General features: G+C 47.1%; 1 protein-coding gene across 6 annotated transcripts in view; it reads left to right on the forward strand.

The window, feature by feature from the left end:
- Window positions 1-26,232, forward strand: part of bahcc1a (BAH domain and coiled-coil containing 1a) — a 107,169-nt gene that overhangs the window by 63,917 nt on the left and 17,020 nt on the right. For 4 of the 6 annotated variants that reach the window (XM_080776697.1, XM_080776700.1, XM_080776698.1 and 1 more), the window contains 14 exons: window positions 435-640; window positions 1,339-1,497; window positions 3,732-4,006; window positions 4,851-5,196; window positions 9,591-10,514; window positions 13,409-13,578; window positions 14,173-14,309; window positions 14,845-14,958; window positions 20,246-20,369; window positions 20,707-20,938; window positions 21,394-21,588; window positions 23,657-23,830; window positions 24,815-25,107; window positions 25,662-25,742. In XM_080776697.1, coding sequence (XP_080632823.1) covers window positions 435-640; window positions 1,339-1,497; window positions 3,732-4,006; window positions 4,851-5,196; window positions 9,591-10,514; window positions 13,409-13,578; window positions 14,173-14,309; window positions 14,845-14,958; window positions 20,246-20,369; window positions 20,707-20,938; window positions 21,394-21,588; window positions 23,657-23,830; window positions 24,815-25,107; window positions 25,662-25,742 — 3,430 coding nt within the window. The remainder of the gene's footprint in view (window positions 1-434; window positions 641-1,338; window positions 1,498-3,731; window positions 4,007-4,850; window positions 5,197-9,590; window positions 10,515-13,408; window positions 13,579-14,172; window positions 14,310-14,844; window positions 14,959-20,245; window positions 20,370-20,706; window positions 20,939-21,393; window positions 21,589-23,656; window positions 23,831-24,814; window positions 25,108-25,661; window positions 25,743-26,232) is intronic. The other 2 variants (XM_080776699.1, XM_080776701.1) reach the window with 2 other exon arrangements.

Genomic DNA, 26,232 nt, shown 5'->3' on the forward strand with positions numbered 1-26,232 from the left:
TATCCATGACTTTTTTTTAACCATGCCATATTTTTACTTTACTGTAAAGTAGTTTACATTTTCGGTACATTTACTTCTACTCCACTACATCTCAGAGGCAAATATGCTTTTACTCTACACTACAATTATTTGAAAAAAGTTACTAGTTACATTATTATTTCAGACATTGTACCGGACTTTTACTTGTAAGAGAGCATTTCCACATTGCAGTATTGATACTTTCAAAATCACACCAATGTTTGAACTGAGCGGTGCAGTGTGTGTGTGTGTGCGCGTGTGTGTGTGTGCCTAAACAGACCTACATAAATAGGGACATACATAGTGACATACATAGTGACGTACTTTGTCTCAACACTGCTCACCACTGCTCACCACTGCTCACGTCACTGTTTCCACTGGTATCTGTAACTCCGCCTCTTGTCCTTCCCGTGCAGGGACAATAAGGAAAGGGTAGAGTTTGCGAGGGTCCATCCCTCCAACGGTTGCCACGGCGACCTCACCTCTCATCTCATGGTGCCAGGCGGGACGTCCCTTCAGTCGGGCCAGATGGGAGACCCCGCTGCACACGCCCACTCTGCCCACCACCACTGGATGCCAAGAACTGGAAGCCCCTCCCTCTGGATGACCGGACACTCTTATGGTGAGACTGATTTGTCATTGCTAATAACATCCCAATTTTGTATTGACGACGTTTACTTAAAGGACCATACACCGGTCAGCCATTACACTGCCAAACCGTTTTACAAAGCATAATCGTGGGTTCATGTCATTTTCGAGGAAGCCATTGCAGTACAGCATGAAGAGCAACTCGATGTTGTGTTGTCGATGTTACATTGTCGTTAGATTTTAATGCATTTTAAAGCACAGACTTATTTTTGAAAGGTGTAGCTTAAAATTGTCCCTGGACTAAAGATTTATTTATTTACGAATAATGATGTTTGACCAACCATTGACTCCATTATTCAGTAACAAATGGGAAATCCAAAAAGAAACCCCGGGTCTATGTTTATATCATATTTTTATATAATATAAATGGCCAAAGCTTTGCATGGCAATGGTGTAAAGTAACTAAGTACATTTACTCAAGTACTGTACACAAGTCAAATATTGAGGTATATTTGACTTTACTGGAGTATTTCAAATTTTCAATAGCCTACTTTTGTTATTAGTTATATATATATATATGTGTGCGTGTGCGCGTGTGCGCATGCGTGTGTGTGTGTGTGTGTGTGTGTGTGTGTATTATAAGTCTTCAGTGTACAGTACGTATACTAGCTGGAGCTTCCAATGTAAACCAGTATAATATAATGTAAGTCACCTTGTGGATGTACTGTATAGGCATTGGTCACACAGCCCTGCATCAAAACCTCCCCCCAGGTTTCTCGGCGGCCATGTCGGGGCCTCTGCAGCCCGTCCTGCCCCTTCCTCAGGACCACTCTGCCCAGCTGGTGGTCCTGCCCTCTGAGCCAGCAGCCCACCCTGCCACCCATCACTTGGGTATGCCATAGCCGCCTTTACTCCTTACCGACGCTATTTAATTCACCACACATAGCTGCATACAAGCCACATTCGTGAGATTTATACTCCTCTGCTCCCACTGACTACTTCTTTTATTAGTGCTGCCATTTCCTGTTCAGCTGTGTGGTTTTTATACGTTTTGGCGATATAACATTAAAATAACTCTGCTGGTGATCACAGTGGTGTCAGCATACACTATTGATGAGCTCTCACTTAATGGGTCTGTTTATTTTGCGCAGCCGTTCGGGTGCGCACGCACGCACGCGCACACACACACACACACACACACACACACACACACACACACACACACACACACACACACACACACACACACACACACACACACAATTTGCATTACTATACTTTTTATTAAGAATGCTATTTGTAAAATACATTTCCATTTTAACCGTAAGCCGAAAACCCATAATATCAGATCTATTCGTCTATTTTCCGGTGCATGACAACTAGCTATAAACTCTATCTCTACCCCCAAAACCAAACTTTGAAATGTCTAATCTTCCTGGCCCTAATCCTAACCTGAATATTTCCTAATTGTGCGCCTAAATCAAAAAAGATCTTTTAACCATAACAATGATTTCCTTTGTTGGAACCACAATGTCTATTTCTCGAAATTGAAATGTACTGAACTTGTGGGGACATTTGGCCCTCACAAATATAGCAATAGAAGTACACACAAACACACAAACATTAAACTCTGTTCAGACATTTCCTGCACGCCACCTGCTCGGCCCACCCCCACAGGGATGGGCCCCTCAATGGGTCAGAGCACTCATCCAAAGCCATGTGTGTGACACGCACGCACACACGCACGCGCACACACACACACACACTCGCAGATAAACAAATGCACACTCCAACACACAGAGGAAGAGGAAGTGTGAGAGGGTGCAAGGGAGGGATCACTTCTCAAAAGTCATGGCGGGGCCATATTCGGCGTACAGGCTGTGAAATTTAATTAGCTCCCGATCCTCTCTGTGGTCCGTTTCCTTCCGCACTCCACGGGAGTTCCAGCCGAGAAGGGGAAGTGCATCCACAAAACCCTTCCCAGGGGAAACATTAGCCTAGCCAAGTTAATGTCTCAGAACAAAAGGTCCTCGGTGCGTCAGGGAGCGAGTGGGGGTGGAGGAGGAGGTTTAGGCTGCGGACATGCCCATTAATGAGTTGTGTGTGAATTTGTGCAGAGTGGAAAAACACATTGGGGTCCTGGCCTTGTTAGTGTGGGCCTTCCCCCCTGAGCCGGACCCTTGTCATGGCTGATGTTTTCAGCTGCGGCTCACCCACAAAATGCGTTCCCCCTGGCTCTTAACAGCGATATCGGGGGAGTGATTGTCCACCCTTAAGACATGGGAACCAGGCTCGCTGCTGGCTCTCCGAAGCAGAGTCCTGCTGTGGTTTGGCTAGGGGAAGGTGGAACTTTAGGGAATAAAACCCGGGGTCGATCGTTCTAACGGGTTGCACTCCTTGGCTTTTTTTGGCCAGGGAGCCCGTCTGTTAGTCAGCATATCGGTTATCGTCATCATCATCATTATCATCATTGTCATCTGTTCATATTTCATCATTGTCATGACTTTCCAACATTCCAGTAAATTCTCAGGGCAGTGCTTATGATTCAGAGCAGGGGAGAGCGTGGGATCGCTACTGTCTGGGGAGACCTTGTTCTCAGAAATCAGAAATATTTTTCATAAGAGATTTGTCTATGTCTCTTAAACAATAGCCTGATAGGAGGGTTTCTCATGATATGCAGTCCATGGTGGTTTCACCACTTAACAACATGTGTGGGCGGTAGGTAGTGAGTGATGTGCATCATTTCCACACGTGCGTTCCGCTGCGTTGCGTGGCAGTGTCCATGTGTATGAATCCATATGTCTATAATGGCGTATGATGAGCGTGCCAAACCTTTCAAACCTTTCTAAGGATGAATTCGGTGTCATGAATGGATGAACCACTTATGCCCTATTTAAAAAAAACGTGAATATAGCCTATATAGAGCGTGTAGATAAGCTATTTTCACAAGTTAAGTTTATGGAGTTATTTATTTTTGGAAAAACATTGAAATCGTAGTAGTGAAAATATTTTGCACAAAACGCATTAAAAGGGACACATTGTAGTCATGAGTAAAAATGGGTCCGCAACGTTGTTTAGTGAGTGACTGCTTATGGCTTCTCCCTCCCCTGAATGTCTCTCATTAGATGTGATGGAGCAGCCAGGGCTGTGGCCCCCCGTGTACGGCGCCAGGGGCCCCGCCTCCCACATGCAGCATCCCGCCGTGTACTCCCGCTCCCAGTTTCTACGGCAACAGGAGCTGTACGCCCTCCAACAGCATCAGCAGCTGCAGCATCAGCATCAGCACCAGAGCCATCAGTCACAGCAGCCACAGCCGCACGCGCAGTCGCACGCACAGCAGCACCGGCCGGACCACGGCGCAGACATGCAACATCGAGCCACTCACAACAACAACACTCAGGTGATTTATGAAGTCTGCCGTGGCTCGCAGGGATTACGGAAGATCATCAGCGTGTACGGAGAGACTCATTTCCATAGGCGGATTTGCATGGATTTATGCAAACACTGACAAATAAATAGGGTTGAAATATGCACATATTAACAGGTGTTGTAGACAACAGGTCATGATGTATCTGCACACGTGCGGAACACTTTTCACAACCGTACCAGTGAGCCATATGTCAATTTGAATTGGCATAACACTAGCCGTAAGTAGGCTGCCTTGCCGGGCCATGTGATACTGTAGGTTACGAGGACCCTAACTCCTGTTTCCAACCTTACCCCCAATCCAACCCTTTGATGCTGTTCTGAGTGCCAAGCAGGGAGGCATTGGGTCCCAATTGTATAGTCTTTGGTATGACTCGAACGGCGATTCAACCCTAATATTACCCAATCTCAGTGCGGACACTCTAACCACAAGGCCACTGAGCGGGTCTATTTAGCCATTGCAGGCGCCTATTCTTAGTATCTCCAATCATTTTGGCTGACAATTGTGCCCATTATATTATAGGCTGAGGGGCAGTTTGTGGTGTGCACATATCACAGTCAATACACCCAGGGCACCAATGAATGGTCTACTGTGATGACTGTGGAATCGTGTGGATGCCACATTACCCACAGATTAAGCCTTTGTCAATAGGCTAGAGTCGCTAGACTATTTAACCATGACTGATGATTAACTTTTTTTTTACTTATGCTGTAGATTAGATTAGATTTAGACTGTATTGTCCCAGAGGGAGATTTGTTAGCGTCACAGTTTGTTGTAAATTGAGATTTAATTTTAAGTCTTCATTTTCCTGCAATAGGTGCAAAAGAGGCCAGACGAGCCATCTGTGGACCTGGAGGAGCTCCTGTCTGAACCCAGGGCCTCCAAAGCGGCCAAGCCCTACTCTTACAACCCCCCGCCCAGGAACGCCACTCCCCCCGTGGCCTGTGCGCCCCTCTTGTCCCCCTGCTGCCAGTCTCCCTCCATACGGCCCCATCCCAAGAGCACGCCCTCCACCCCTTGTCCTGCGCCAAGTCCAGCGGCCGCAGCCCCTCGTTCCCCGGCCCTCAGCCCGGCCCCTCCTCAGATACCCATGGGGGCAGAGTCTCAGGACAAGAGAGTGGAGGGACAGCCCCTGCAGAATTACCCAGAGTCACTGGAGCCTGGTAAGGGTCTTGACATTCACGCAACAATGCACAAGATGCGCACAACAGTATCCACACATGACATACCTCATGTGTTCAGCCGTCTTTGAACTATACACTGTTGCCACAGTTGATGCTGTGTGTGATCAATTTGACCCTCGCATCCCTATTCTGGGGCAAACGTTCGGAAACAGTAGGTCTATTTGGTGTAGAAGGAAAAAAGTAGGGGGCCGAACATAGACCCCATGGGGGAGACCAGTCAATGAATTATATGGGCTTTAAGTGGTTTAAGATGCTAAAGGGTTTACAGGTCCTCAATCTGAGAATCCCATCGTCAAATATTCGGGAAAACAGCGCCTCCGCTGTTGTTCCTCGAAATTAGACTCTGGGGGCAACGTCTGTTTAGAATTTCGATCAACCGGAAAAGGCCCTTGCTTTTCCGCCGAGTTCCACTACTACCGCTGTGTCGCACAGTTTTCATTCCTACTTTCAACCATTCCTTTGCGGAACAAAACATGGATGTAACGGAGGAGGAAATTTTTGCTTGTGTGCTAAGGAGAGTTGCTGTTCTACACAATGTTGAACATATCAAACCGCTTCAGCACATTTGTTTGAAATATTTAATCGATCGACGAGATGTTTTATTATGTTTACCTACTGGTTTTGGAAAAAGCCTCGTATATCAAGCTTGGCCAACGGTGTGTTCCCTACTTTCCGAAGCCTTTCCAGAGAGATGGCTAAAGGACGCTATCGTTTATATGCTCACTGATTCTATAATGGAAGAGCAAGTGAAAATGTTGACGGAGCGAGGCATTTCTGCAGCATATGCTGGGCAGAATGCATCTACAGACTCTGAAAACATGCCGTTTATTAACATTTAATCATAATAATGCTAGAAAATACAATTTAACCATGTGTACTACTACTTATGCATGTTGCATCATGGCATGCAGAAAAACAGCCAGCTTTAAACTCACGAGTCACAATGCATCTCGAGTGCTATAGTATTGTGACCTTATAGATCACCCATTTTGATCAAGTGCTGAGTATTTAAGGGATTAGTGTCTAAAATAAAATACACTGAATGTACTTTTAGTACTGTCAAACGATCATATGGACCCAACCATCCATTAAATCAAGTTTATTATAAATATGCAACACAATTTGAAATTTAGACAATAAATGTAGCTAATGTAAGAGGATTTATATTCATTGATTACACTAGATAATGGGTCCTTGTTGACCTGTAAAACGTAATGGACCCCTTCTCAAAGTTTAAAGCAAAAATATAGATAATACCACGTCTGAAAGGCTTTGTATCCTAATGTGATTTGTGAAACAGTGTGAAAAGGAGCCCCCGCGGTTTCCAAATCAATTCACTTTCAGATTGAACACTAAACCAAAGCTTTTATAACTTTAATTTGTACTGCAAAATACATTTGTTTTACGTCCGTTATATTTGTACGTCACGGACTGTTCTGAAGTTGCTTAAATAAAGGGGTCATTTGTTGGGAAACGTAAATATTAGCACACAACACAATTAACGCATTTGATTGAAGTTACACTTAATCATAACCAACGCTTTTATTCATACTTTGTACTGTACACAGTTTACATTACATTTAGTTTGACGGAGTTTACACTTATTTGTTCAACATAGGACAACATTAGATAGCACTTCCCCGTTTTTTTGAGGTGAGATGGAGATGCAGTTGCACAACGCTTATGTCTAGCATTGTTTCGGTCATAGGCTACAGTTCTTTGACCGAATCGCCAACCTTTTCCAAAATTTCTTTGGTGCGCGAATATTTCATCAACAATTGTTTGCAGCTTAAGCAAATCGATTTCAGTGGATCGTCTGCAACAACAGGTTCTTCGGTTATAGCTTCCAAACTAGTCTCCAATCCCTGATTTGTGAATAAATTAAATACTTGTCCTTTTACTCCATACTTTAAATAATCTCCACAAACTCTACATACATTCGTAATAGGTTTCTTTGATGTTTGTTGACCAGAGGAAGCCATGTTCAATAATAATGGAAGCGTGTAGGTTTGCTTCCAGTGGGACGAAATGTCCTCGCTGCACACACATGTAAATCCCGCCCACTAAATGTGATTGGGTGATTGCGCGGCTGACTTCCTGAACTACAGCGTCCATACTTGTAGGCCAGTGATACGTTTCTTTCTACTGCTTGCCGACAGACTAGTTGACGCGAGGCAACAGTCTGTCTTGAGAGACTAACAGGTCCTTAACTCAGACCCCCGAGCCCTGCAAATAAACGTCACCCAGATACTTGAACTAAGCTACAGTATAGTGCCAGGCTCTGTCCACTGGTAATGGTACAGCAGAGCTGTTGGTGTTAATGCTGTGTGTGCGTGCGTGCATGCGTGCGTGCGTGGGCATGTGTGTGTGTGCATGTGGTTCTCTGTGGGTGAGTGTCTGAGCAGCTCAAAGCTGGCTCTCCGGAGCTGTCGCCTCGGTTAACGACTGAAGGCTTTTTTCAATTTACGAACGTGTAACCTAGAAAACCTGTGAAGTTCTGTGGCTGTTTTCTGTTTCTGTTTCCATGATAACCAGAACCTCCTGAGCAGGACCCAAAACGAGGCTCTGAGAACCTTATCTGAACACAAGCCACTGCCAATGGAAATAAACCCAGAACCTGCGGCATGCACTATACGTGCTACAGCACGTGCCACTTAATTCTGGTTGTCGAAACAAGCCAAAAGAAACACCTCACTCGTGGCCCCCGTCACGCACGCACGCACGCACGCACGCACGCACGCACGCACGCACGCACGCACACACACACACACACACACACACACACACACACACACACACACACACACACACTTGTATTAATATACTTGTGAGGACATCAACATTTACGAACAGTGATTTGTACAGTTTTTAGCTCTAATCCTGAATCCAAAAATAGCCGATCTAGTGAGATGGTACACATATGCACTGATCGAGGACAATGTACACTTCTAAGTACACAGCAGCTTCCATTTTACTAACATTGCCGGCCGGCTTTGGAAACAACTGTGTGGAAGTGATGCTCATGGACAGTGTTACATCCTGGTATTTTCCCAATGCATTTTAATGTTTGAAGTGTTCTGTTTATTGATTGATTGGTCACCTCACCTCATCAGTGCGGGCACACCTCTTGGGGTGTGTTGTCTGTCAGTATTTAAGAGCAATCATTTAATGGTCTGTTGAATATAATGCTGAGTGAGAAATGTAACTTATATTAATATTATGTTGTACAGCATCCTTAAAGGTTAGGTTAGTCATAGGCTATGAGAATGTATAGCTGGGTTAATGACTGTTCAAGTGTTCATTGATTTCAATCAGGCATAAGTCTAACCCTGACCTGAATCTTTACCCAATTGTAAAGAGTCACTCCCCAAATATTTTTTTATTTTTTTTAAACCATGAAAACATGTTCCTCAGATCCTCACAAAGTCTATTTATCAAGTTCTTACATTTGGTCCTCACAGCTATAGTAATGCAAGTATGCACGCACACACACACTAACGCACACAGGCCCCACACTCTCTACATCATCATTAATGTCTGGCCAACGCCTGCCCTGCTGCCTGCCAGAGGAATAGAGTGTCAAGCCACTCTGGTAAACCAAGAGGCCTGGCGCACTTCACATAACACACATGCACATGTATGCATGTGCTCCTTTACGGAGTGTTTAATTTTACTCTGCCAGAGTATAAAAACGGACCCTTACGGGTCAGAGTTAACTTCAAACACTCAGGATGTTTACAGTGTGCCCTTCCTGCTCGTGGGTTGATCAAGGTAGAGTGGCACTAAATTTACTTTTTCATTTCTCACGCCGCACCTCGTGACCCCAGAGTGACGTGTGGGGCGACGCACTGTGGGTGTGAGATTTAGAGTTTTGCCTGATGTGTCAAGGTTTTTGAAAGGCCCTAACAGAGATGGAGGGGAAACAACATGAGCTTTCAGGAAAATAAATAATATCTTTTATTAAAAGAAATTCTGTCAAGGACCCCCACATTAAAATGTAATTGGCCGCAGACCCTCATCTCAAAATAAGTCCTGGTAGCACCCCTGTTAAGATTTGGTAAAATGTTTCCAAAATGTTTTTTTTTTTAAATGGCAAGATCTGCAAGCTTGCACCAGCGTCTTATAAAATAGCTGATATGATGTACTGTATATAGGTTTAAAGTGGTTAAACTGATTTTGATGCTATATTAACTCATTTTGCTGGGGACCCCCTGGAACTACACCAGGACCCACGGGAGGTCCGTGGACCCCACTTTAAGAAACACTGGTTTATGAGATGAGATTTGTTCGTGACTGAGGCATTTGCGTGTTTTGGAAAACGGCGATAATGTTTGGTTCTAAACTAACAACTTACATTATGTGTCTCCTCGCAGACCTGCCGCCTGGATATACCTACCCCGCCATTGCCATGGGTTACAGGAGCGCCCCCGCCCCCCAGGACGTGCGATTGGCTGAGCCAGCCGACTTGGAAGCGGTGCAGGTGGAGCCTGCTGAGCACGCTCCCCAGCCTCTCTCCAGCCTAGGGGAGGAGCTAGACTGCCAAGCTGTGGTCGTTAGGCCCCTCCCGGAAGTGTCGCCAGAAGGGGAGGAGCCAGTGGCGCAGGGAGTTCTGGAGGAGTTGGAGGAGGAGCAGGAGCAGGTGATGGCAGCCGTGACGGCTGCCAGTTTTGTGTCGGTAGAAGAGGTGGCGGAGCAGGGGCCTGGCGAGGAGAAGGTGCTGGTTTGCCCCTCTGCCCAGAGCCCTGTGTGTGAGACCACTTCCTGTCCGCTCGCCCTTTCTGCCGACGAGCCAGAGCGGCCCACGCCCGTCATCACCTTGGAGGATGAAGGGGACGAGGTGGCGGCGGGGGAGGAGACCGTCCCGGAGGTCGAGGTGACCAGAGAGCCGGACGCGGCCTCCTCCGTCGTCGAGCTCGACCCCGCTTCCCCCGCAGCCTCCCGGCAGCCGCCGCCCCCCGCAGAGGACGGCGTGCGCCAGGAGCAGACTGAGAAGACCCCCAATCTATCGGTGGAGATGGTGTGCCTTTCTCCTTCCCCGGCCCCTTCCCCTACCCAGACGACCGCTGGTGTTGCCGCCGCTCCCCAAACCAAGCCTCCCGTGCCCTGCTACTGGAGCCTGGAGCTGCTGATTGCCGCCGCCTTCTGCACGGACGTGCCTCCGTTCCCCCTGTTCCCCTTCAGCGCCCCCTCGCCGGCCGCCCGCTCCCAGCCCCAGCCCCACCACGGCATCCAGCTGCTGAGCGAGCTGGCCGACCTGGAGCTGCAGCAGCACAAACGCGCCAGTGGGGAAAGCCCAGGTGAGACCCCGAGAGCCCCCCGTATCCCCTCATCCCCCCCCCCCCCCCCCCCCGTGCACCACGCTGCTCACACTCACATCACTGGTGATGGCGGAAGTGCATTTAATTAAATAAACAAAAGTGAATGTTCTAATACACACATTTTTTTAAAATATATATATATCAAAACGTGTCAAAAATGAAAATTCAGGTCAAGCTCACAAAGCATCACTTTGCAACTTGTGAGCAAAGTCCAAAGTACAATATTTGCCCCTGTAGCGGAGTAAAATGATAATTTATCAAAGAGAAGCAAAAGTACCTCAAAAGTGTTGTGCATTACTTGAGTAAACAAACTTAGTTACTTCCACCACTGAACCCCCCCACTCTCACTCACATCATCATTTTGTTAACAGGCGCTCTCTCTATATCAGCTGGTATGCACTCTCCTTCTCCTATAGTTTATCCTCCTTTTTCCGTCCTCGTCCACTGAGACCGACTCCCACTCCCCCCTCGGGCCAAGCCTCCGTCACTCACGTCTCTCTCTCTCTCCCGCATCGTCCTCTCTTCCTGCCTGTCTCTCAGGAGCCTCTGGTGGATCGCAGACGCCTCCCCAGAGGGAGAGCTGCCTCCACGCCGCCTCGCCGTTTTGTTTCCTTTTGGCGCGTTAAAGGCACTTGTACTTGCTAAAAGGCGGCTCTAACGACGAGCGCAGCCTCGGGAGAGACGAGCCGAGGCAGAGGGACACGGGGGGCTAAACTGCTAGCAAGGGTTGTATCTCTACCCGTTGCTCCCCCCCACCACCCGCCGTTCTCTGTTTCCTCTCCCTCCCCCCCTTTCCTCGGGGAGCCGTCTCTCTGTCTCTCTACTGCTGCCGTTTGATCCATGCACCCACGGGTGCGCACATGCACACGCGCACACACACACACACGCACGCACGCACGCACGCATGCTTGCATGCGCATCCATGCACGCACACACACACACACACACACACACACACACACACACACACAGAGTGCCATACACAAAGCAGGAAAAATAACAATTTGTCCCCCCTGTCCCTCGAACACAAAGTGTTACTGAAAGTTTGCGTGTAATCACAAAAGCAGTCAGTGTTTTCAGCACCCTGGAGCATTGCCTGGCTAATTAGACCCCATTGTTTGAAAGTGGCTTTAAAAGCTTCCTTGTTTTTCAAAGCATCATGTGTTCTTTTAGTTGGTATTTTTTTTTGGTTTTGTTTCGTTTTTCCAGTCGTGCAAAAGGATGTTTTGTGTTTACAGCGGCATCCTAATGCCTTTAACTGCTCCCAGAAGAAGGTTCTATAAAAAGGGGCAGCATATAACTGATGATTTTCGGAGACAGACAGTGATGTTGTTGTCTTCGTGATGAGGTATTGTTCTGGGATCGGAGGTGGCCAACTGTGTCTCGGAGTCACCACAATAACGCGTGCTACTGTAGAATGACAGAGAGAGAGAGTTTTTTTTAGATTCTTTATTTATTTATTTATTGAAGCTTTTTCTGCCTTTATTGATAGTATACAGTATGTATAGGAAACGGGGAGAGGTGGGTAGTGACACACAGCAAAGCCTAAAAAAAAGAATATATATATAAAGATTATAATTCAGTCAGTCAACTGAGTCTTTGTAGGATAACTTACACCAGTGATTCCCCACCTATTTAATTTCAAGGACCTCCAGTTTGATAAATGCATTATATTATCAGACTGACCCTCATCTGATGTGATTTTTTGGGACCACACACAATCTACACTGTAAAATCCTCAGTGTTCATTTAATTAAAGGTGCTGTAAGCGATATTGTTTCAGTTAAGACAAGTGTAGCTCTATATTCTGATAGTACTGTAAGTGTGAGTTTGTTGAGTGTGAACGTTTGTTTAGTTACAGTACACAGGTCTCCCCATCTCTCCAGAACTTAAAATAAACAGAAAGTTTGCTATACCAATTGAATCCAATCAGGAGAGCGAGAACTCATGCAGGTTACAAGATAAACAAGTGATGACAATAAAAACAAATCAACAGTAAAGATTGGAAGTGGAGCCGATAAATGGTCTCTTTGTTCTGTTTGGATGAAATTGGCGTCCCGCCTGAAGATTCAAGTGCAAAACAAAAAAACTATTAAAGTGTAAAAGTTTATAGAGTTTTAACCACAAATTAGCTGGGGACCCCCCCTGGAACCCCCTCAAAGACCCATGCGGGTCCCCGGACTATAGTAGCGTACACATTGCTGCATATAACTAGGTTTCATCCCCTGATATCCAGGCTCTAGGCCTGTCCATTGGTGACAGATAGAATCCAGTCAGTGCCACGGGGCAGAGAGAGCAGTACTGTAGATGGGAGAAGCCTGGCCCACAGATGGCCAATGACGGAACAGCATCTGTTTATTCCACATTGACATGACCTCTGAAATGATACGCTACTGCGCCCTCGTGCTCGCTTAATCTGTGTGCTCTCTCCCTCGGCCGTTCATTTGCGACGGCGGGATAAGTCACACGATGGAAGATAACACTGGTAACAATGTAACACCAGGCTGCCGCTGCGTGTGCACTGTGCACGCTTCACGCCCAAATGTGCGGACAAATCGCTCGTCTCTCTTTCTTCCCTGTGAATTCACTTTGACACTTTTTTTTCTTCTCCTTTTTAAGGATGAAAGTTGTGCACACCCAGACAAATGGATGCTTATATATACACATGCAGACCCGTGCACACATTACGACGTGTGACCAATTTTCGATTTTGCACAGTAAAATCACCCTTTACGAGTCAATTTTTACACATTCAGAGTTACATTAACACCCGGGACTTTGCTGTCTCTGTGTGTGTGTGTGTGTGTGTGTGTGTGTGTGTGTGTGTGTGTGTGTGTGTGTGTGTGTGTGCACGCGCGCTTTGTTCCCCATAGAAGAGGAGTTGCTGATTTTCGACCTCCAGAGCCTCGCCACCCTGGCAGTTGCCCGCGCCCTAGAGATGGGCTCCCAGGAGGAAAGCAGTGCAAGTGCAGGGCGCCACTGTCCAGCCCGCCGCACTCTCAACCTCCGTAGGAAATGCAACTGGACGCCACGCAATGAGCCAGTAAGAACGCTATTACAGTACAGTACAGTACAGTACTGTTGTTTGACACCAAAACAGATGCCTTCTTCTCAGGCTGTACCCTCATAGTCATAATCAATTAATTGGTTTGGCCATTGGTAATTAGTTGTTTTCTAGGTTTTTTCTCTCCATGTTGAATTAATTATTTCTTGCTAAATAATGAGAGTAAACTGTAAATATGCCCTACAAAGCGAAAGTGCAGTAACTATGCAAATAATCAAAGTGATTATTAACCCATTTAGAGTTTTAGACCTGCTGCATTGCTTTATCTCTGAAACCGGGAATGCGTGCACATCTCCTCGTAGTTCTTAACTCTTTTTCGGGCCACAGTTCTCTCAGAAAGACCTCAGGTGATTTTAGAAGGCCTTTTCAAAATCGGCCTCAAGTGTAAACTAGTTCAAATAAACGGGTTATTGGTATAAAAGGGATATTAGACTATTGTACATCTGTTTGAGGTAATTGTTTATCCCCCAAAATCCTGACATTTTATTATTATTATTAAAGTTTTGGTGTCCAAGTCTACACTGGGTGTGAGTGCTGTAGGTTTAATTAACACACCTCTGTGGTGTTCCTCAGGCATGCCCGGCTAAAGGTGGCATGGAGACCATGGATGGTCCCGAGTTGGAGATGCGCGTTAAATTGGCCGAGCTGCAGCGACGCTACAAGGAAAAACAGAGGGAACTGGCCAAGCTCCAGAGGAAACATGACCATCAGTGAGTATGGGCCTGTGTATCCTCTCTTACCTCTGCTCTATTTTCATAACCGCAACTACATGCCTGTTTGACCTGCATTCATGGCTTTGTAAAGCGCAAGACCTCCCCTCCCCCAACACACGCACGCACACACGCACGCACGTTTTACAATATTTTATCAAACCCACAGACACACTTTATCAACAATAGTGAAAATCGCAGGTCTTATATATTGCTTTTATATTGGCTATTCTCACTGTTTCTGCGGGTCACTCATGTACGACAAAGAACGGCATTAACTTACAAAAGACAAACAAACAGGAAAAGTCAAAATATGGAGATACGAGGTTTCTGCCTGACAAAGACGATATAGTATCTTGAGTTTCCCCTCTTTGTGTGTGTGTGTGTGTGTGTGTGTGTGTGTGTGTGTGTGTGTGTGTGTGTGTGTGTGTGTGTGTGTGTGTGTGTGTGTGTGTGTGTGTGTGTGTGTGTGTGTGTGTGTGTGTGTGTGTGTGTGTGTGTGTGTGTGCGTGCACATGCATCATCCTACAAGCAGGAAGGAGGAAACGCCTCGCAGCCCCGCGCGGAGAGGCCCGGGACGACCGAGGAAGCGGAAGCCGGCTCTCGCCACGGGGCCCGTGTCCTCATCGGAGGGCCAGAGAAAAGTGAAGTGAGTACCCCCCCACCCCTTCATCATATCCTCTTCCTGGCGCTGGTCCAGACACTCCTGATAAAGCCCCCTCTGTATCACAGGGATCCAGGGGAGACCACCTCCCACAGGCCCCAAAAAAAGACAAGAAAAAAAAAACAGGAAGTGAAAAAACCCTGCTGAACCTTTCAAGGAAGTCCACTTGAACCCATTCTTAACCTAATCAGCACTACTGCTCAATTGTATTACAGTGTAATCTGTCAGTGCCGTGTGTGTGTGTGTTCGTGTGTTTGTGTGTGTGTGTTCGTGTGTGTGTGCGTGTGTGTGTGTGTGCGTGTGCGCGCGTGCATGCTAATAGCAGACCATTAGACCAGTGTGTCTGTTCGCCACATATGGCATGCTATGCGTGCACACGCGAACGTGCGCACGCCCGCAGTCTGTGTATACGTCCAAATGAGTTTCTGCCCAGCCAATTATAATAAAGCCCGATTTATTAGAGGGTTTGTCGCGCGCAACGACATTTCGGTTGCACGCCACAGAGGCGAGACCAAAGAATCACTCAAACCTAAACATGAATGGCATTACTGTGGGTGTCAGGGTGCGGCGTGTGCGTGTGTGCATGTCGTCCGTGCGTGCATGTGTGTGGGTGTTGGGGTTTTTATAGCTTGGCTTCTGCCTGCTGGCTGCGGAGGGGATGACAGGCGGGAGGCTGTAATTAGAGTACTGTGAATTCTCCTGTAATCTGTCCCAGCAGAGGGAATGTGACACGCCGCTGCCATTAGAGCCCCGCTGGGGTCACCGGGGGTCCAGAGGGTAGCGGGTCGGTCACACGGTCCAAAGCAAGAGCCACGCTGACATTTCAGGGGCTTTGATTCCATGGTGTGTGTGTGCGCGCGCACGTGTGTGTGTGTGTGTGTGTGTGTGTGTGTGCGTGTGTGTGAGAGAGAGTGTGTGAGAGTTAGTGTTTTGGTGTGCGAGAGAGAGGGCTGATAGAATGGAGGGCGGTAGAGAGAGGGATACACACGGAACATGAAAGAGGGTTCATTGCCTAAAAGCATATTAGCAGGTGCCGATGATGAAAACGTACAGTGAAGGCTTTGACCAGTGCAGTGTCTCAGAAGATGAACGGCAGACTGGGAGGGCGATAAGGCGTTTCAATTATACACGCCGGCAGCGCAGCAGTGTCCATATTATCGTCACTGGCGGGGCGGGGCAAAGCTCTCGATGTGAGCTTGTAGATCATTGGCTCTCAAAGTGGGGTCTTGTTTGGGTGTGTGTGTGTGTGGGGGGGGGGGGGGGGGGGGGGGGGTGTTCACAGTAAAAAATAGCAGCTCACAGCTGCTATTTGTTTTTAATAAAAAATATAAATCCTGAAAGTAATGGAACATTTGGCATAAATGTGATTTATTAACACAAATCGTCTCTTATGGGGGTCTCTGGCTCAAAACATTTTCAGATGAGGTTCCGTGGCCAGAAATGTGGTGTTCCTGAGCACAAACATGTTAGAGAACTAGGCCTACTGTTGTAGATCATCACCTGTGGTCCAATTGTAGTTATTATTTGGTCACAAGCTCCTTTCAATACTTTTCTTTGGTCCAATATTAGTTTTTTTTTGTCAGATAAGTTTTAGGTTATAAATAATTATACAATTGGTACAGTATACATTCTTTTTTTTGTGTCTTATATGAAAAACTAAAAGAAAAGGAAAGAAAAAAACAGACCAGCTCTCAATCACTCCCACACATACTCAGTGACACTGCATAGAATAAAGTAGTAAAATGCCATGGATAACTAAGGTCCAATATTTGTAAAAAAAACACTTTCACAATGTTTGAACAATAGTGAGAACAGCAAGATCTACAAGCTCACAACACGTTGCATCGGGGGAGACACTCACGTACGTCAGACCAGGGCATTCATTTACGTAAAAATGGAGATAAAAGGTTTCTACCCAACGCCAACGAGACCCGCCATTTCCGCTCGTCTTGCGCGACACCACCGCCGTACGCTCTAATACATTATAAAGGGCACTAATTTATGACAAAGCATAAAGAAGATGAAATCTGGAGACACAAGGTTTATGCCCGACAGCAGCGACGGTATGCAGAGATTAGAGGGCCTTATTATGCTCAGTGCCACCTCTGTATCTCTCTCTGTCTCTCTGTTGTTTCTGGGCAGCATTCCACTGTGTTCCCAGCTGTCCGTCTGTGATGTCACCTCCTCTCTCCTTCCACTCATGTAGCCCCCCCCCCCCCCCCCCCCCCCCTCACCGGGCCAGTATAGGGCATGGGGGCGTGAGGTGGGGTGGGGGGACACTGATGATGACAGTGACAGTGAAACCCAAATGAAAGGGCAACAGACCATGATCCCACACACAGTGGAGGGGGGGAGGGGGGGTTGCTGGGTCTGGTCCAAGGGTGACCTGGCCCTTTGGGCCACGCTACAGTAAATGAGACTCTTGTCTCTGTTGTGTCAAATCTCAACGTCTGGAGCTCGCACAGCAACAGCTGCGGTGCCTTTTGTTCCGCTGGTGCGGCTGCCTCGGCGGGCGGCCGGGCGGCGGTCGGGCTGTGGGGCGGGTCCTGCACGCTCCTGCAGGACAGCCGGTTCCCCCGTCCGCACGACGATGCTGATTCTGAATCAGCATCACAGGCAGACTGTGCTGTATATACAGTAGACTAATAAAGTATATCATATCATATCATAGTATATATATATGTAGAGCTTTCATGGCAAGATTATGTAAATGCCATGTACTGTACCTGTCACTCATGCCACTGCACCATGCTGATGCTCTGGAGCTCTGATGGAGGCCAGTGGGTCACTGGGTAAACGCTGATTTATACAGTGTTGCTCACCGGAAATTGCCCATCTACAAGCTCGTAGCTCGTAGCTTGTAGAGCTTGTAGATCGGCTATTCTCGGGACACGGCGAGCAAGTGTGTGTGTGTGTGTGTGTGTGTGTGTGTGTGTGTGTGTGTGTGTGTGGTTGCAAGATGGCGGCAGGAGTGAACGCCAGTTCACCAGCCAAAATGCACTAATTCCACACTAAAACACACCCGTCGTAACTACCGTCGTCAATGTAGGGAAGAAAGGTTATTATTATTATGGATATAACCAGATTGCTGCTCGGAATGTGCCTCATTGCGGTGATAAAGTCGGCCTTTAAAGCCGCTTTACCAACCAGTAGAATATATCAACAAAGGTGGAGGGTGTTCGACCCCACGCCAACAGCGGGGAGTCCAAGCACCTGGACAACATTTTCAGTAATAGTATGTCAACAATGTGCTATATATAATATATATATATATATTTTTCCCCCTTCTTTTCCCTCTGTGTGTTAAGCATGTGCAGCAGCTATATCTGGTTGGACCATATAATGTATAACCTAATTCTGATCAGTGTTTGGGTCTATTGTATTACGCCTCTTGTGCAGATCCAAATAAAATAATTCAAAAGTGTGTGTGTGTGTGTGTGTGTGTGTGTGTGTGTGTGTGTGTGTGTGTGTGTGTGTGTGTGTGTGTGTGTGTGTGTGTGTGTGTGTGTGTGTGTGTGTGTGTGTGTGTGTGTGTGTGTGTGTGTGTGTGTGTGTGTGTGTGTGTGTGTGTGTGTGTGTGTGTGTGTGTGTGATACGTCCATGCATGCCATGGCCGTATGTGTTGTGTTTTAGTTCATTCACACATCCCTCCGTGCAATCTGTGTGCTACAGTATATGCAAAACGAACGCGTACATAGCCGCATGCGTGTGCTCCTGTATTGTGTGTAATTCCTTTGGGCAGAACAAACCAGAGGGCTTTCTGATGCTGGCTGTTTTCAATCTAAGGGGAAGGTGGGGAGGGGTAAGCCGGGGCGGCAATCCTTCCCAATCAATTCTGTTTAATTAGCCACTCTGCGCTTGGTCCCGCCCCTCGCCCCACTCCCCCCGTGCAGGAGGGGGACGCGACTCTGTCACATGGCGTTTGTCAACAGTGGCAGTCAGCAGAAATGTGCCTGGCAGGCACGGCTCCCACTTCACTGCCACCCCTGTCATGGTAGTGACAGTTGACGGGACAAACGGGCTCTGATGCTCCGTCTATAGCCACGGAGAATTAAGTACTGCAATGCCATAATATAAATGTATATATTTAAAATTGTACTGTCATCACTGTACTTGGAGTATCATTAAAGTACTGATCGACAAGCTCACAACCCTTTGCCTCTGAGATGTAGTGAAGCAAAAGTACAAGGTATTTTAACAAAAAGAAAAAAAAGTGCCCGGAAGTTGTACTTTAGTGCAGTACTTGAGTAACCCCCGACCAACCCGTCAACAGTTTCCCCTTGCTTGGTCTTGGCATCACCGGCATCACACCGGCACACTCCCAACGCCAGATACTGTGAGAGTGCCAGCGCGGCGCACTTGAAGGCCCCGCCGGGTTCACAGACACGCTGCACGCAGGTCTGCACGCGTGCTCGCGCACATGCACGCCCGTTAGCCTGGGATCCCAAACCGTGTGTTATTACGCTTGTGTAAACAAAGCATTAGGATGAACATTTTAACGTGTCTTTCCGTTTTTTTGCCGGCGATGGGGCACTCTAGATTAGGGCTCTGCTTTCTCTGCAAATGTGACTGATGACATTCCTAGGCTGCGTACACACACAGTAGGAGCGAGGCGGTTAATCTTTTGTTTGAGCACGGCCCAGCCGGCTCTCGTCGTCCGTGTGGTCTTTGGGCAGCCTTCCAGGGGGAAATTCAAGGGCGTTTGGAGTGGGTTTTGGCCTGCGATGTGGCGTGCTGTTTGGGGAAGGAGGCCTGCCACGCTGATATGGACGTGACAATGGCACACACACACGCCACCGACCACAGAGCTGTGATATTCACCGGGAACAACATGCAGGGCCGCCGGGCAAACCAAAGCCGCCACCGCCTTCCAACCAACCGTTCACTGTGGTGTTCAGTGCCTCGATCCTCAGCTCCTGATTACACTATTCTATTCTATATTCTCTTCATGGGCTGCAAAGACGTTTCCTAGAAGAGATGTTAACTAACTTCTTGTTCCACTTCCCATTAAATGATTCTGGGCTCCACCTCAGACCCTCAGAAGTATTGATTGTTCTGGATTCTATACTCTTGTTTTCTCATTCTGCTCATCATAAGAACAGAGCATTATTTGAAGTCAGAGAGAGGATTAAATTGAATTGAAAATAAAAAATGTAATTCTCACACACACACACACACACACACACACACACACACACACACACACACACACTCTTTTCATACCTCCACCATTCTTCTCTGATGAATGCCTCTCCCTCGTTTTGACTGGCAGGTCCATGGGGGCGGGGCTTTCCCTGTCGCCTGACGACCTGGGAGGAGGAGGAGGAGGCGGTGACGGCCAGAGGCGGAAGAAGAAGCTGTCCAATGGGAGCTTTGAGAGACTCGGCGGTACTCAGGTCAGCCAGTTCGTCCTTCTCTCTCTCGTCCTATACGCGCAACTCACAATAAAAAAGAGGCCACTCTTTGTTTCTCTTTACGTTTGATACTTCCCCTTGTCGCACGCCCATTTCTAATTAGGTGCTCCCCTCAGGAGTCAAATTCCCCCGCTCTCCATATTAATATCTTTTTCATTGCTGTTTCTTCTGTTCTTTTTTTTCTCTGTTCTTTTTTTTTCTTTCTCTGGCTTTTGTGCTGCTGCTGTGACTGGGTTGTAACTCTCTCTCTCTCTCTGTCTCTGTCTCTGTCTCTGTCTCTCTCTCTCTCTCTCTCTCTCTCTCTCTCTTGTCCTTGCAGATGAAAGTGCCGGGCTGCAGGAAGAGTGTGGTTCTTCACGGTGGCATGCTGGGCGGTGACGCGGTGCAGCTCAAGCAGAAGGCCCAGCTGGGAAAGAGGGCTCTCTCAGGGACAGGCTCCAGGGACAAGGAGGTGTCACCCTCTGGCCCTGCCGCTAAGCATGGAGGACACCGGCTCCAGCAAGGCAACAAAACAGAGTCCCAGCGCGAGTCCGGGGGACAGAGCGACACAGGTATAGACACTGCTCAACCCCCCTCAAAGTCGTTAGTTGTGACAATGAACACCTCTGCAAACGCTCAAGCACTATTTCATTTTTACAGCTATTAAAAAATAGCCAATTTACGAGCTCACGACACACGCTGCGATGTAGAGTTGTGAGAAACAAAATGTTGTCAGACCTTCTCTTATCCCTGGCAGGTCCTTTGACATGAAGAACCACTGTATTAACCCATTAAAGCTTGCACATTGTCTCATTGTGTCATTTTAGCACTGTCTATAGAGAAATAGCAGCGCGTCACTCCATGCCGCGCTGCCGGCATTTGTAGAATCGGCCTCAGGTCTTATTGGTATAATATCAACCATCTACGGTGAGCGTGCTATCCTTGGAATGTGAACTCCTGATGGTCTCGCGTGTCTGTCTCCTCTCTCTCCTGATGGTCTCGCGTGTCTGTCTCCTCTCTCTCTCAGCCACCAGTGCAGACAGCGGCACCCAGGAGAGCTGGACGGGCCTTGTGCGGCGCGGCAGAAAGCAGGGATCCATCAGCCTGACCGCCGACTCCTCCCGTCTGAAGCAGCCCAGAGCGCGGGTGCTCCGTGGTAGGAGACAAGACGCTCTGGAGGAGGGGGACAGCACGCCCGCTGACAGTGACTCCTCTGAGCAAGGTGAGCCACTTAAATGAGCCCCAAGAGAGTCTACAAATGCAACCAAATGGACCCCTGTGGGTACGGTGACCAGACGTCCCGTTTTGGCCCGGGACTGTCCCGGTTTCAAGCTCTGTGTCCTGAATCCCCAGAAATATCTTTAAAAGAAAAATACCCCAGTTTTCAACATTGACAGCCACATTGTCTCGGTTTTCAACACAGTTAAAATAACACTTCTTTGAGTCCTTACACGCTATCGTGTTCTTCTGGGTAACAAATGGATACATTAACACTGAAGATATTACTGTGTAACAGGGCTGTCTGCACCAAAATAACTATTTCCACTGGCAAGGTCAAAGTACAGTGTCAATAAGTAAACCGCAGCAGTGCAGATGTCTCATTTGACCCGGTGGGTCAAGCTCGACTATTATGTTGCGTTCCCTGATATTGTCATCAGAGATGGCAGTGTTTCGTTCTTTGACAAAATCGAAGAACCCAGTCTCTTGGTTTCTTCCATAGTTTCCTTTGCGCACATTGCTGCTGTCTTTTGATCATTTGTAAAAATCACTTTGACGATTAATCTCCGCCGGCACGCAGAGTGAGTGAAAAGGTGCTGCTGATCGCCTCGTAAGGTGACAGGCACGTCGGCGCAGACACCAGACACCTCCGTGGGCCTTTTTGGCCCGTCAGAGCTAGACGCATGGCCGCAGCTGTGGAGAGTTGCCATGCGAGAAGCCCTGACAGCCTCAGAGACAAGCCGGCTGGCTGGCGGCTGCAGCCAGAGCAGTCAGACGGCACAATGGCACACACACATATTGCTACACTTGTATTGCTACACTTATGAGGACATCAACATTTTAGGACAGCGATGTTATGAATGCCATTGGTTTTTAGTTTTTTTTTGGGGGCATTTTTAACCCTAACCTAAAGCTGAAAATAGGCGATCTACAAGCTAACAATGCGTAAGCTTATAGATCTGTTAGGTGAAAAACACTGGTGCATGACTGAGTAGCCTACAGGCCCCAGGCATAACTCTTAGACCTAAAGTAGACATTTTTAAAGCACAGCTCAAAACCCACTTCTACAACATTGCTTTTAATTGATCTTTTATTTTTTGCTATTCCTGTCCTCACTGTATTGCATTACTGCTTGTTTTTTAATGTCATTGCCTTGCTTTTCTTTTTTTTCTCCATTGCTCTGTAAAGCACTTTGAGCTGCATTTCATGTCATGAAAGGTGCTATACAAATAAAGTTTTATTATTGTTATTAAAGGGCTGTATTTTGCATGTCTTAAGGGGGAACCCCTTTTGGTGTTTTACCCCCTCAGGCCGGGAACCCATTTTTGGGTTCTGTACAGTATGTACAGTATTCAAAAATTACAAAGAATTGATGCTGCTATATAAATATTTGAAGTTTTTCAGAAAACTTAGGTCAGGCTTTAGAAGGCGTTTTTAGAATCGGCCTTAGGCCTAAATGGGTTAAGTACCAGGTCTTATTACTTAACTTAAGACCTGGAGGCGTTATCAATGCCATTTGGCTATTTTGAGTGGCCAAAGAGCAGTGACCACGCCTCCAGGTCTTAAGTTAAGTAATAAAACCTGGTACTTAAGACACGCAAAATACAGCCCATAGAGTCTAATCCTGAACCTAACTTGAATCTGAGTCTTTTCTCTCATTGTAACTGAACTAAAACAATATGTTTATACTTACTAATAACTCATTATATTTTTGGCCCTCACAAGTATAGTAATACTATCATGCACACACGCACGCACGCACAACTAGAAACTCACTCATCACTTAAGCTCACTTAGTGCGCTGCTACTCTAGCCAGATGAAAGCCCCCCCTCCCTAAAGAACCCCCCCCCCACATCACATCATATATCATCTCTATGCACGGTGGGGCTAGGTTACGTTTAATTACAGAAAGCTAACATAATGAAGTGCCTATAAAAACGATATGGTGTGGGGAGAAGGAGAAGGACTTGGAAGAAAAGCGATGATAAATTTGATAAGCAAAGGAAGGAATACATAAAACATCCCCCCACGATATATGAGCCCCGATTGTATGCTTTTCATCATCTTTCAGAAGAGGAGGAAGATGAAGGCAGTTATGACAGTGACGAAGGACAAGACATCAAAGCTCAGCCGCCCCGGGACGTCATCTCCAGCTCCGCCATGAGCGGTCCGACTCCCTCGTCTGTGGTGAAGCTGGAGGCCAATCAGAAAGCCAGGAACAAGAAGGAAAGGCAGGAGCTCTACGGTACGATGCTAACACTAGGCCTGTCACAATTACAACATAATCACTCACCCCATTCCAATTATGGAAATCTACATTCTGGAAAGGTATCATTTTCAAGTTGGCTCCCAGTTTATAGGCATTTTAAGCCACCACGGAGGACGCCCTCTTGAAAACAATGCCTTTCCAGAACGTAGATTTTCCTAAATTTTTAGTATGTTATTTTGCATACCCAGTAGTAACAGAATCCATTGTAAAATGTCATCTGTCAATTTTTTGCGGTTTTAAACCATTTACTGATTTATCTAATATTGGATTCATTGCAAACCGACCACTAGGCGGCGAGCCCAACTCATTTGCGATGTTTTTTTTTTAAACCTTATGCCCATAACCAACACCATGCCAAAAATTGTCACCAAGTGCACGATTTTCACGAATTCCTCCCCAGCTAAATGAACATTACGTGCCAACCACGCGATATCTCGTGGAATGTTATTACCATCTTGAAAATGTTTTTTTTTTGTACCTTTTTATTAGCCTCCGTTAGCTTCCGCTGCTAGCATCCATAGGCCTCCCATTGTAGAAACGGTATACACATGCACGCGCACAGGTTTATTAGTGTTTTTTATGGCATAAAGTGCCATTTTTAGAGCCTATTAAACCATTAATCTGTGCTCGCGCAAAGATTATTAATCGTCCGGGTGATCGTTCACCACCTAGGCCCCTCGATATACTACAGATCCGTACTACATCACTTCCGGCTTGGGTGGAAGTAGCTCTTCTTCTCTGCTTATTTCGTGCATTTCTCTGGCACTGGCGCCACGACCCCCCCCTAGATGGCTGGGCAGGATCGTGTTAAATCACAATGAATCGCCAAGTCAAATGTTATGATCATGACTAAACAGCCCTGTCTTTTTCACGACAAGCATCTGTTTTGGGTTCGTGTCGTTGGCGCGTTAGCCCCAGGCTAAATATCTGTCCCTCTGATTATTTTGTACTGCAAATCAGGCACACACAGGAGCCTGTCTGGAGCGGAGGGAGACGTCAAAGTGAGGAAGAAGGCCCCCTGCATGCTGGGCCTTGCCACTGCGGTCAAGAAACCCCACGAAGATCACCATCACACGCCCGGCGGCATCAGGAGGCCACGTGGACCAAGAGCCCAGGAGCCTCGCTGGGGCAGCCTGGGCACCAGAGGCAGCCTCTACCGGAGGAGCATGGGCCTGGCCACCTTCCCCACCACCAGCGAGAGGTTGAAGAGGGCCACGCGCAAGAGCACCATGCTGAGAGGGGCCATCAGTAAGGTGAGAAGATGGATGGATAAGATAAGATGCCTTTATGGATACCGCGGGGAGTCAGAGACAGCACAGCGGTAAAAGTTACAAATACAGTGCAAAGAATAACATTGTAAAATAAAACAATGCACTGTGAGCTTGTAGATTGTGTGTTTTTATGATAGTATCAAATCGATATCAAGGCATGTAGACAAAATATACCATGTGTATAGCCCTACATCAGACTATTATGTAGAAAGATCTTGGAGAACACATGAGACTGGCTTTCAATTCAACCCCCACCCACACCCCCCCTCCCCCACGAGTGAAGAGATACGATAACAGTCAGATGGAAGACAGCAATACTCCTATCTGCTGAACAGACTCACTCCTGCTCAGTGCCCCATGCAGTCACATTGCATAACAGCAGCACTGCCAACAACACCCCCCACCCCCCACCCTCTTCTCTTCCACTGGGTGGTATGAATCATACCCAGCAGGCACGTGGTGGTGGAGAAGAACTCACACTCTATTTTAACACCCGGCCATCCCTGCCTGTCCTGTCCTTATGTCCACTTCCACAGAGGAGAAGCTGTTGGTCAAGCGGAGTCCCGTCTCCGCACGGCGAGGACGGCAGCAGAGGCAGGAGGTGTAGGAACAAACAGGTAATCTATTCTAGGCAGTGGTGGAAAGCAACTATAGGCACATGCACTCAAGTACTGTACGTACGTACAGTTTTGAGGTGTTTTCTTTACTTTACTGGAGTATTTCCAATTTTCGATACGTTCTACTCTTCTTCACTTTCTACTTCTATTATATAAGCTTGTACGAGCTTTTAGATCAACACTGCTATTGCTATTTTTGATATTAATTATACATACGTACTCTTTGAAACATGTGGCCTAAAATGACGTGCCCAAAATAGGGACGTAAATCGAAAGCGTTTAAACCAGCCAAAATGTTTCTTCCTTTTCCCGCCTGAGAGTTTTCCCTCTCCCTGATGGAGGGTCTATGCATGAGGGACAGGGGTTGTCACAAATAAATACTAACTAATGAACCTAACTGGGATACCTCCTAGCTTCACTGTCTTCCGTCAAAGAGTGCTTCGTCCTAGATTCCTCTGTCGAGACTACTTAGCACATCAGAAAACGAGAG

This window comes from Protomyctophum bolini (assembly GCF_963924005.1).
Source record: "Protomyctophum bolini genome assembly, chromosome: 11".
In the NCBI taxonomy this organism is placed as follows: Eukaryota; Metazoa; Chordata; class Actinopteri; order Myctophiformes; family Myctophidae; genus Protomyctophum; species Protomyctophum bolini.